Source organism: Cibotium barometz, chromosome 48, assembly GCF_041138505.1.
Source record: "Cibotium barometz isolate CiBa-2024 chromosome 48, ASM4113850v1, whole genome shotgun sequence".
In the NCBI taxonomy this organism is placed as follows: Eukaryota; Viridiplantae; Streptophyta; class Polypodiopsida; order Cyatheales; family Cibotiaceae; genus Cibotium; species Cibotium barometz.
In genome coordinates, this window is record NC_141093.1 from 6,677,573 (window position 1) to 6,691,135 (window position 13,563).

The following is a 13,563-nucleotide window of genomic DNA, read 5'->3' on the forward strand; positions in this document are numbered from 1 at the left end:
TCCCCCCTTCCTTGGGTAGATTTGCAATGATGTTGTAGCCCCTTGGAACCGATTTGTCCAGTGGGTTATAGGTGGTGATGTGGGCAGATAGCTTTTTATGACCCTTGTGGCCACATCAAATTGTAGAGATGGTAGTGTACGCTCCCATGAACGAACGGAGGATATGGCTTTCGATGATACATTTACAAGTGGAGACGTAGACTCATTGGTTTCTTGGTGGGTATTGACAAGGGTGGGTGTAGAGCGTGTAGAAACTTCTATATCAACGTGTGAATGGCATGAGGAGCTAGAAGCTTCCTGTGACTCCCCCCTTCCTGAGCTAGGTGGTATCGATCGATATCGTTTGGGAATCCAAACTAGCTCTGGAAGAAGTGGTGTGGAGTACTCGGTTACCTTTCCCTTACCACGGTCTTGAATTGTCGTTGGGGTGGCAACATTTGGCTTACAAGATTTTACAGGCGATGCAGATGAATTCAGCTTATGTTTAGGGACCCAAATCTGGTCATTCCCTTCGTAGTACCCTTGGGCTACTAATAATATTTTAGGAATCCAACGTGATGTTACCTTGCCTTTTCTAGGGCAGGTAGCTTCTTTCCTACTACGAGGCTTCTTGTCTAAACGAGATTGAGCAGTAGAGGTAGCCGTTAACGAAGCTTTTGGGACCCATTTGTATGTACTCTTCGGTAGAGTAAGCGGAGCCTTGGGGACCACACTGCCTGTCTCCACTCTTGGCGTTGTGATTTTTCCTTATCTAGCGTTTTGTCCAGAGTTGATGGCTTAGGTGTGGGACCCAGGCTGAGAGCTGGTTCTTGCGTTGTAACTCACCTGGTTGCCCAATCAATATTGCACTTGGTGGCTAACATCCATTTGCGCCCTAAGTTTACAGTTCCCTCCATGGTACTAGCAGGCATAACCAAAAAGCTTTGGACCACAGTCCCTTGTCATAGGCAACAGGAGTGTGCAGAATTCCTGAGACAGTGGTTTTCTTCTTATTGATACCCTTAACTTGGATGGTACTCTTGGATAAGGGTGGTTTTCCAAGTTGACACCACACTCCATATGACAGCAAATTGTATTGAGCTCCCATATCCAATAATGCATTATATAGCACCTTCTCGCGCGTAAGGACTCTGTAGCTCAATTGGGTATCGTAGAGGCGGGTTAGATTCTAGTGAATCCTCCTCTGCCTCATCGAAAATGCTTGCGTAATCCCCAAGTTGACTTCTCGTTGGTGCCTAACACGTTGCTGACGTTCTTTAGCTTCAACTCTCGCTTGTATCTTCTTAAGCTCAGCCTGTTCTTTACCTACCTGTTGCCATATATATAGGCAGTGATGTGTGTGAACACACTTAGGACCGCCGGGACACTTTTTCCCTCTTTAGGAGGTTTTTTCCCCCGGCTTGTATATACGCCTATCCTTCTAGGGCTAACTTATCTTTGTACATTGACACAATCTAATACACTTTGTGTAGTGTGCATTCTTGCTTCTTCTTCTCCAAGCTTTGTGTGCTTTCCTGCAACCCTAATTCCAACAATTGGTATCAGAGCAGGCATCGGCTCCCAGGGCTACACCGCCAGCACCCTCCGACTCACGTTCTCCGATTGAGGTGAGTTTTCACGAGCGCTTGCAGGTCCCTATACTCTGTAAATATACCCGTAGGGCTTTGCGTGCTCAGAATTTGCATCTGAGGTCGTTTCGGGCTCCATTTTTGCATTTCAAGTTCTGCACAGGTGTTTTCGTCATTTTTTGCAGAAATTTCGACAGTGCAGTTTTCTGCAAAACAAGCATACGTGTTCTATTGTGGACCGTGCTACATAGCACAAGTTGTCTTCTGTTCAGTCTTTGATTCATTACAGGTAGCTTTTGCATCAGTTTTAGTCAGTGGCCATGGCTGATAACAGCAATGATGTATTTCGCATGTTGTCTGCTGAAGACAAACTGGATGGAGACAGCAACTACCCACTTTGGGCATACATGATGCAGCATGTTTTGGTTGCAAAAGGAGTGTGGAACATTGTGCAGGGTATGGATGTACGTCCAGGTTCTGTGGATGTAGGATCTGTTGAGGATGTTGCAGGTTCTAGCAGCTATACTGTTGCTGCTGTTTTACCCACTGCTGAACAAGCTCGTTGGGATGGTAAAGATGCGCAGGCTCATGCCTTGATTGCACTTTCTGTCAAACGTAACATCACCCCACATATTCGTTCAGCTAAAATAGCAAAACAGGCTTGGGATATTCTAGCTGGTTTGTATGCAGGTCGTAACGAGGCAAAAATCGCTTACCTGCGTAAAGAGCTAGAATTGAAGATTATGCAAGAAGATGATGACATGAATGTTTTTCTTACTGAGATTAAAGATCTCAAAGAACAGTTGATTTTTGCAGGTGAGATTATTCCTGATCATTCTCTTGTGCAGACTGTTCTTGATGCTTTACCTGAGACATATCAGACTTTTGCTTCCACGTGGAGACTTCTTAATGAGGACAGACCTGATGCTCTCAAGTATGATACTTTAGTCAACAAGCTCTTGCAAGAAGCGCAGTCCAGGCAAAACAGAGCCAGGCAGCGTGCAGTTGATCAAACATTTATTGCTGCCCAGCAGCACAGAAGAAGTGGTAAGGCAGCCCCTTCCACTGTTTCTTCTCCTATTAGTAGGTCTGCAACTTCTTCTCCTTCCACAGGTAGCAACAACAAGTCTGAGAAGGCTCTTGATAAAGACAAGAAAAAGACCAGGTGCAACTATTGTAAGGCAAATGATCATGTCATTAAGAATTGCCCTAAGCTAAAGGCTAAAGAGGCAAAGAAAAAAGAGTCAAATGCAGCCACAATAGCGGATGCTTCTACAAATGCAGATTCTGCAAATGTTGTGCAGGATACAGAATGGGCGTTTAGCGTGTATTGCCAGTATGACCCATCTGTACATGATGCATGTTTGGCAGTTTCTGTTGACTCTCATGTATGGTATTTTGACAGTGGTGCTACAAAGCACATTACCTCGCATCGTGATATGTTCACTTCTCTTGAGGCTGTCCCTAAGGGGAATACTGTCACATGTGCCAATAATGCTTCTTACCCAGTGAAGGGCATTGGTAAAATTATGCTTACTGCTGCAAATGGCAGCGCTTTCACACTTTTAGATGCTTTGTATGTGCCAGGATAAAGAAGAATCTATTGTCTATCTCTGCGCTTGCTAGACTTGGATTTGTAGTCAAATTTGTGGATGACAGATGTACTGTTCATGATTTGACTTTTGGTGATACGATTATTGCATCTGGCACCTTGTTTCGTGGGCTGTATAGGCTCAGTTCTTATGACAAGTGTGTGGAAGAGTCAGCAAATGCAGTTTCTGATGAAAAGGCAGTTTCAGATGCAAAACTATGGCATGCTCGTTTTGGTCATCTGAACTTTGCTAGTTTGCTGCGTTTGCAGAAATTTGATATGGTTGCTTCATTGTCCCCTCTTGAGGCACCATTGAAACATGTTTGTGAAGGCTGTATTTTGGGCAAAATGCAGCGTTCTACGTTTCCAAAGGATGGTTCTGTGCGGGCCACTCGCAAATTGCAACTTGTACATAGTGATGTATGTGGGCCTATGCAAACTCCGTCATTTGGTAAACACTTGTACTTGGTGACTTTTATTGATGATTACTCAAGGCATGCATGGGTATATCCACTGAAGGCAAAGTCCGAAGTGTCCCCTGGGTTAACTCTAAGAATTCATTCATCTTTGTTTCTAAAAAGCCGAGAGGACAGAACCTCATCCTTAGGTAATTCTTTAAATCATTCTATGTCTGGGTATTCCGATTCAGACGGTTTGTCTTGCAGTGGTTTTTCCATGCCACTCTGGCTGTTTCTACTATCTTCAGTCTTGCAAGAGCCATTTTGCTCTTCTCAATGTACCCAATGACATCGAAGTTCTCTTTCATTGCTTCGATCCACTTTTTCACAGCCTCACCCAAGTTTTCCCCTTCACCCTTGAAAGGTCCAGGCTGCGATCTATGAAGAGTTTTACGAACATCCAAGTCGAGCTCTTCCTCGTCGAGTTGGGGGTTATCATTTCTACCACGACAACCTTGATCCTTGCTCCTATCACTATGAAAATTCTTGTTAAGTCCCTTTATTTATGATTCAAATCCGATTTTAGATTCAACCGATTCTGGGGTTCTTTAGATTGGTCAGTTCCTCAACAGAATCATGGGATAAAGATAATCATATAGAACTCATTATCGGATAACAATTCATTCAGAACGTCTCATTCATATCTTTAACACAATAATGGTCCATTAGGCCAAAATTTCCATCTGACCACGGCGATTTCAATTATACAGATTTTTTATTTGTCATCCCTTAACTTGATCCACTGGGTCAAGTGTTAATAGTAGCAATTTGTCAGCACAATCCACTAATCTCATAGTGATTTGCTGAAGTAATTATCATCATTCCAGTTATGAATATCATCACAGGGACTCGTCCTCCCATTCATCCTCATTGTGGTTTTGTTCAGCTTATTACATTTAGACTAAAATTCAGGAATCATCATTTTTCAATTTGAATCCAAATCAACTCATCAATCCTCAACCAGAATTTTAAGATCATATCAACCACATTCGAATTCATCATCTGCATAGTATTTTTGCTTATAATTTCAAGATCTTAGATTTACTCGTATATATTGCCAATAAAGAGCTACAGTTATACCCTCGGTATATACAGGTAGTCACGTTCCTTGGAATTATAAGGTAAATACCATCATGTCTAGGCCTCAAGCAAGTCAAGGATTCCATATAATTGCGGTACTTCCATCATCTGAAGACCCAATTACCAATTTATGAATTTCAATCTGAATAATAATTTGTATGAATTTATCACACAGTTTCAACCTTTTACTGCAACTTCATCAATTTTTGACATTTTTGGCATCTCAGTTGATCCACTTTAGCCAATTTTTGCTCTGATACCAGCTGTAAGGTCCCTGTCCCCACCGCAAATGAATTCAGGGCCGCTAGCGGAAGTAGCACTTCTTGTATGGGCCAGGGTCCCTCACTCGGGGCCTCGCTCTACGGATATCTGAACAAGAGACTAATCCATCGGTTCTTCCAAAACCGAACTTGGAAAAACTTTCCATTGCCCGGAAAGCACTGGCGATTCCTCTAGGATAAATTTTCACTAACGTAGTCAAAAAAGTCTTAACTAAAGTGAACTGATCTGACCGAACCCGTAAGTCCCATAGTCACATTAGGCAAAGATTGCACTTGGATCATAGAGACCAACGCTTTTTTCCTCATTGAGAGGCACAGTCGTTGATTCTTTTCCATAGAACAATTTTTGTCCGGGATTTACTTCATCTATTATACCATAACAGAATTGAGTCTCAATTTAGGGATCCATCAGTCCGGCCTACCCCATCCAGTCCCATGGTTAGCCATAGAATAATTTTTGTCCGGGATTTACTTCATCTATCATAACAGAATTGAGTCTCAATTTAGGGATCCATCAGTCCAGCCTACCCTATCCAGTCCCATGGTTAGCCAACCGCCCAACCACTATTGAGTCTCAATTTAGGGATCCATCAGTCCAGCCTACCCCATCCAGTCCCATGGTTAGCCAACCGCCCAACCACTATAGTAATGGGATCCAATTAAGAATTTGGTTAGGTTTTATCCCAGGTACCAGGGAAAAGAGTTCCCAGGCCCCCTAGCCGGATATTCATGCAAACTTAAAACTAGTCACACCACTTACACACCCAATATAAAATTGCCTTTTTCACAGAATCAGCTATCTTTAAAACAATCATTTAATGAAACCATAGTATCACTGGTCATAATCCTCAAAATCTCCGATTGAATCTTTATTTCCCATCATTCCTTCATCGGTATATCTATGGCATCATTGTTGGCAACCAGAACGCTCACCACCTGTCCACTCAGGGGCCTTTTCGATAGTTCCTAGCTCATAGTAACTGGCAATATATTCACATATCAAAAATAAAATCTCCGTTAAAGATCAGCAAGATCAACCAACGGATCCATATAAAAGAGCCATGGACTCATCCGTTGACCAACGGATCCATATAAAAGAGCTATGGACTCATCCGTTGAGAACTAGCAAGGCCAATCAACTAGATCCATGCCCAAATTCAGAAAACAACTCTTACTTCTTGTTCCAATTCTTCCCACAATGCATGCGTGGGTATCTTCAGTGACCCAGAGCCCGACCGAGCATCGTATGGTCAGCACCCTCTAGGATCCTTCGCAGGTCACCCAGTGCTTCACTCATAGGCCGCTTCCTTAGTCCCTCATCCACCGTACCGAAAGCTCACCATTTTAATCGAACCGAGGCTGGTCAAGACCTCGGCCGACCTTGCTACGCGAGACGTCCTCCATTGACTCTCCATTAGCTGTTGCAACTTTATTAGATTAGGTCTCCACGACCTCATTCACAAGATGGTCAAAATGCTTCCCCAACATTCTTAACATAAAACAGTCATTTAAAAAAAACAGTTCATAAATATAGTTTTTATAGCGAACTCTCGTCTTTCCACATTGTTCCTCATCATTCCTCATTTATTTCATCTGTATTCCCTTTCTCATCACATCATAACCATTCACATCACAATTCACATGACACCACATCAATTCTCGACCATCACGTTCAATTACATCAGATTCAATTACATCACATCCATTTACACCCATCATATCTCATTCATTCATATCCATTACATTCATTCATTCATACCACCACATACATTCTCATTCATTCATATCCATCACATTCATTCATTCATACCACCACATACATTCTCATAACCATCCCATCACATACATTCTTTCCACATTATATCTCATCACTTCTATCTACACCATATCTCATTCATACACATCCATCCAATCGTTCACCTCTACGACTATCCACATCTATTCATACATTCATATCTATCACTTCACATCCACATATATTCATGTCACATCACATCATTTTTCGTCACATCACATTCCTTCGCATACACATCCACGTCACATTCTTTTACATACATTCACATCCATTCTTTCACATACACACTCACATCCCATATCATTCATTTACATCCTGATTCACATGACATCACATCTTTCATACATTCACATCCATTCTTTCACATACATCCACTCACATCCGATATCATTCATTTACATCCTGATTCACATAACATCACATCTCATCACATCTATTCACCTCACATCTCTTCACCCCTATTCACATCACATCCATCCATTCATGCATATCTATCTGATTCACATCACACATCTCATGACATCTATTTACCTCACATCTCATCACCTCTATTCTCATCACATCTATTCATCCCTTCATTCATATCTATCTGATTCACATCACACATCTCTTTACATCTATTTACCTCACATCTCATCACCTCTATTCACATCACATCTATGCATCCCTTCATTTACATCTATCTGATTCTCACCACACATCTCTTCACATCTATTTACCTCACATCTCATCACCTCTACTCACATCTATTCATCCAGGCTTCATTCACATCTATTCATTCCTTCATTCACATCTATTTGATTTACATCACACATCTCATCACTTCTATTTACCTCACATCTCTTTTTCTTCCTGAATTATCTTTCTCGAAAAGGGGATGATATTCAATTACTAATTTATTGAATTTCATTCATTGAATATTCACTTAACTGATTTTTAAATTAATCACGAATTTCGATGAGGAATAAATTAATTATTTATCTAAATATTTCGACTTCGATAGATTTCTTGAATTTTCTCTTTACAAATCGAGTGAATATGAACAATAGAATTTTCTCTCTTCAGAGTATTTACTTATTCATTTATCAAATATTCATGGAAATTAAACATAGAATTAAAGAGAATCTAATTTTGATATAAAAATTCTTTATGCATCTATTTATGCACAAAATCAATTTAATAGGAATAACACTTTTAAAATAAAAAGATTTCCAATATGTATCTCTCTATGCATAGAAATTGAATCTGATGAAAATGACGCTTTTATAATAAAAATTTACAATATGCATCTTTCTATGCATAGAAATTGAATCTAATGAAAATAACACTTTTATATTAAAAAAAATATCCAATATGCATCTTTCTATGCATAGAAATTGAATCTAATGAAAATAACACTTTTATAATTAAAAAAATATCCAATATGCATCTTTCTATACATAGAAATTGAATCTTATGAAAATAATACTTTTATAATAAAAAAATATTCAATATACATCTTTCTATGCATAGAAATTGAATCTAATGAAAATAATACTTTTATAATTAAAAAAATCTTTTTATACATCTATTTATACATAAAATAGGAATAACACTTTTAAAATAAAAAGATTTTCTTTTAGAATGTACAAACGGTGGAGATTATTCTTTTTTGAATAACATAAAGATAAAACTTATTTTCATAAAATTTAAGAAAATTTTACCATAACCTCCTTTGTATGACTGACCATTTCTTAATTTTTACACTCTAGATTTACTTTAAAATTTATCGCAAGATGAAATAAAGCACTCTAATCTAATCAATTTTTCACTTCTAAAGAGTAATCAATAGGAAAAGTTTAACTCAATTTAATTGTTACTCATTTTAGGATAAAGAAAGGCTGAAATTTTTAATGAAGAGAAGGAGGAAGCCTTTTCATCAAGACTTATAATCCATAATCACATTAAAAAGCAAAGAATTCAGAAAACCATAGATTAGAATTTAAAAAAGTAGAATTAATAACTTACATGAAATTCTGTGAGCTTGCAAGTGAATTATCAAGTGAATTCAATGTTTTTGGCTCTGGAATAGGAGTAGAGTAACAGTGCATAAACGTTATTAAGCTTTTACAAAGGGGGAGGCTACTATTTATAGGAAAAAGTGAACCTCAAACCAAGCAAACTGATTCTAGAATTTTTCAGATTAGTTTGGTCAATTTTTGACTATTTTTGGGTCAGTTGAGCTTACTTTTTGGAACTAGACTTGAATTAGGAGAGAGGAGAGATGAAATATCTCATTTTATTGATTTAAAATGAAAAGCAATGATGAGAAAAAAGGCACCTCCTTCATGAGAAAAAAGGCACCTCCTTCATGAGGGAGAATCTCAATTTTGAGGTGTCAAAAATCAGTTTTTTAACTATTTTTCTTGGTTCTTCATCTTATGTGAGTATTTACTCATTTTTGAGGGGTTTTTCTTTATTTCTTCAATTTAACTCTTCCTTACATTTGGATTAATCTAATTGGTTCCTCGAAACCTTAATCCAAAATTTTCAAAAAATCTGGATCCTTAGACTTAGGCCTTTTGAGCAGATTATAATTTATTTCTAATGCACCTTAAGAAATTCTTTTTAAACTTTTATTTCGAAAAAATTTAGTTTAATAAAAAATTGATATTTTTTCATCCAAAGATATCTAAAAACTGAGTTACCTCTCTCTAGAACATCTCTCTCTCTAGGTCAAAATAGGTAAAAACAAGATCTTTTATTATTCTGAAAAGAGGATTGATTACATGGAAAGAAACTCGACATCTTGAGGGCTTGGGAAGAATCTTACAAATGGAAACCACCTCTAGAATCTTGAATAGAAGAATGTGAACGGATAGAAGAATGTGTGTGCATATGAATAGATTTGGCATAATTAGAACTAACATAATGGCAAATTGAATGTGTGGCGATTAAGGCTAGGCCTTGCAAGTTGTTATAAAAGTGTGTAGAGGGTTTTGGAGGGCCAACTCATAGAATTGAACGTTTGCAAGAAGTGTCAAGGAAAAAAAAAAACGTCTCTGAATTTCAAAATTTAGTTTTAAAACCAGTTAACCTATTCATTTTTAAACCGGTTGAGTTTGACGGTCATCTTTTTTTTACAATGGTTAGGAAAAAGAAAAAAAAAGTTGTATCTGACACTGACATGACATATCTCCGAGAAAAAAAGTTTATTTCTGACAATGAGATGATATATGTCCGCGAAGAAGACAAGCACTATAGGACACACTATTGATGTGGAGCTATATACAGCCTACACTACTAATGTCCATTAAATTGATTAAAACACTTCGGCGGAGAGACACTGTGGAGTCTCATGTCATTGAATGCACTACAGTGACTACACTATGTTCTGCGAAGTGGGGTGGCACACTAATGCGAGCCATTACTATTACCTCAATTATACCAGACATGCATGAGATACTATCTATCACACCCCTGCTTGCAAAACGCTTAATTAAGCACACCAATATGTCTCAAGAATCGAAATTAATTGTAATAATGAGAGAAATATACATCGGTCGGAAGCATGCACTCAAAACGGTAGGGTGATGATGATGATATGCTCGACAATTCGTGTTGATTATTATTCTACAATGGAGCGGCCATGGAGAGGGAGAAGCTTGAGCTCATCTTGGAAATCAAGGGGTCTGCCTGTCTCAGTGCGGATCCTCCCCACCCTGGATGTGCCCAAATGCCTGTGTTGGTATCCATACATTTGAAGAACCTGGTTGTCTGCAAAATTGAAGGCCCTCTCCATCTGTTTGAGGCAACGCTGGGCTGCATAATCTGTCCCTTTGCCACAAGGCTTGCATCCAACAAAGTGAGTTACAAAGGGCCACCGCTCATCCCCTAACCCAGGATGATACTTCTCCATCATCTCTTCATACTTGTCCACCAGTATCACCCAGTACCCATGCAGATAGTATGCACTCTCCAAGAACACCCTCTCCCCCCACTTTGCCCTCTGCGTTATCAGCAAATGTATGAATGCCGACTGATCATCGGCCTCGAACTCTGGCCTCCCTTCTAGTGCCCTTGTGAGAATCTTGCCAGCTTCTTCCCTTGCTCTCCCCTTTGGCCCCATGGGTGCCCATGCATCGAGCAAATCCAGTGACCACTGGCAATTTCTGAGGAGAAAGCTGCCCGTGTTCAGCCCAATCCAGGAATTTTTGTTGTAAACAAGCTCATCCCAGCCATGGAAGACTGCATTGTGGTCTTTGTACTTGTGGATGGGCAGCTCAAAGACCATGTCGGTGAACATGGCGTCGCTGTCCATCCACCATATCCACTCCACTTCCGGGTGGGATAGCATGAGCTTGCGGAGGAGAGGGAGCTTGGCCCAGAAGCCGGACATGACTGTGTCCAAGTGAGCCATGTTGTAGAAGATCTCGATATTGTGCAGGCGGCAGTAGTCTATCTTGTTCTTGATAGATTTGAGGAGGTAGTGATCCCCAACGGCATTCTCACAAGGGGCAGGCTGGGACCCTGTGACCAGCATGATACGAGGCTTGCCATTGACAATGTTGGAAAACTGGGGGTTCATGGATAGCCAGGAAGCCCTCTGCTGGTCCCAATCTGAGATTTTCTTCCCCAGAGTGTAGGGCTCGTTGGAGAGTACCTCTTCACCTGGGTCCTGGTTGGCTGTTGCTAACGAGAGTGTGCTTCTGGAGGCATCTTTACGGACCTCTGCAGCCTCGCTAATGAGCAGCCTGTGCTGCCTCTTGAAGCTGTGCAGGTGCTGCCGGATGTCGTCGTAGTCTTTGGCTGGTGTGCCGAACTTGCCAGCACCCAGAGAGCTGCGAAGGACTATGAAGGTGAGCAGGCCACACAGAAGAGTCACCCTGACATTGTGCAGTGTTTTCTGAAGCTGATGCCGGCCCCTCGAGCTGGAGCCAATAGTGATCCTCATTGTAAGAGAGAGGGTTACACAGCAATACAGCTTCCAGCTTTACTGAGGGCTCTCTCTCCAATGGCTCCCTTGCAAAAGCCAGCGAAAAGAGAGAGAGAGAGAGAGAGAGAGAGAGAGAGAGAGGCTAACTGCGCACGAAGGCCTTGAGTTACGTGTGTGTGTGAGAGAGAGAGAGAGAGAGAGTGTGTTTGTGTCTGTGTAAGAGAGAGAGTAAAGGAAAACAGTGGCTCTCAACGTGCTGTCTCTGTGTACGATAAAAGAGATGTAGAGAGATGGCAAAAGGCTGCTGGGTCGGTGATGTATTATTACAGTCATAAAAACCATACCAACATGCTAACGTGCCTTCCCCTCGTTAGCTCGGCGTTCTAACGAGCATGCCCGCGTGGCAACCCTACAATGCCACTGCCAGCATGAATGAGCACATCAATTGGCTCTCGTCCACCGACCACCACATTGCTAACGCCAGCGATTCACGCTTGCTGGCGTGGCAAGTGCATGTCAGCAAACGCCCGTGTAAGTTGTCATAACGGCGCTTTGCGGGAGGCCGGAAGCCAAAAATTCAGTTGCAAAAGGGGCGTGGGGAGTCGGGACTATGTGGAGGCAGAAGGTTGGCTGAATGTGTTGGGACTCGTCGGGGATGACACCTTGTAACCTTTCCGTGGGAAACAAGCAACTTATTTTGAGTTTTTATACACTCGTAACTCCACAACCTTACAAATATATATTTATATATATATATATATAGAAAAAGTGCCGTTTCAACACGAGTCCCTTTAGCTTCTGGAGTCTCGACCATTACCCCAGTCTATGCACGCAACGTGTCCATCCATTCCTATCACCCCTACACAATCAAGGTTTTAAAAAGGAACCCTCCAATATATAGATATCCAAAGAAAACAAATAACTCCTCTTTGCAAAAATTTCCCTCCCTTCCCACTCACATCACCTCAATCCAAAAGACACAGTTTATTCATCTTTTGACACGAATTTCATCACCCAATATGTTTCTTTGGTGTGGGTTTACAATGATTGCCGAGCTAAGACAAGGGCTCAATGCATAAAATTTCAAGAACGAATGTCACCTTGATAATATAAAAACTTGGAATGGTCTTTTCATGCTTGATTGTCAAATTGTTTTTATGGAGAACTTTGAATAATGCACTATTGTGATTTTGCAAAGATTGTGCATCACCTTACATATACAACAATTATAGTGATGTTGGTTCACTAAAAAATGGGCTTATGAATCTCTCATCTCACCTTTGATGTCACAAGTAGAACATACAACTATATAACCTCTAGCCACTTGACACTCACCTATCTCAAGGGGCCCCTTTTTAACATTTTTTTTAACCATCCATTCGGCTCATGTGAGCACCTCCAAACCACTACCTCTTCGCACACCCTACAAGGCCTCAACTACCACTTGTCTACCTCTCAACACACCACCTCTTTCTTATGTACCCCTCCATAGAGAGGGAAGTGTCAAAGCTATCTATGCCCTTTTACCTTTGACAAAACAACACACGTCTGGATAAACCAACACCTCTTTATGGCACAGAAGTAACCCTAATTCACTACTTGGTTTTCACCTTCAACACTTACCTCCAACGGAGACAAGAAAGAAGCGGCCAAAGGATCCACACACTAGATCTAATTCCTAGCTCTTGTACCATCTTAAAAAGCCTAACAGTGTTAGAGAGTTGTTGAGGGAACAACACCCAACACACAACCAAGAGCAACACGATGCATATGCAACATGAGAGGGTGGAACCACGATGGAAACGCTTCCTCCACACCATGCTCCCTTTGCTCTTGTTGAGCACAAGAGGAGTGAAGATGTGAGGAGCACTACTA

General features: G+C 40.7%; 1 protein-coding gene across 1 annotated transcript; it reads right to left on the bottom strand.

The window, feature by feature from the left end:
* Positions 1-10,268: 10,268 nt before the first annotated feature.
* LOC147610757 (xyloglucan 6-xylosyltransferase 2-like) lies at positions 10,269-11,871 on the bottom strand. Its single transcript, XM_086785233.1, has one exon. The coding sequence runs from the start codon at positions 11,704-11,706 to the stop codon at positions 10,381-10,383; it is 1,326 nt and encodes a 441-aa protein (XP_086641359.1). The 5' UTR covers positions 11,707-11,871; the 3' UTR covers positions 10,269-10,380.
* Between the last annotated feature and the right edge of the window lie 1,692 nt (positions 11,872-13,563).

What these genes read in the sequence shown, in the direction of transcription:
- LOC147610757 (XM_086785233.1), bottom strand. Translation starts at nt 11,706, where the DNA reads ATGAGGATCACTATTGGCTCCAGCTCGAGGGGCCGGCATCAGCTTCAG.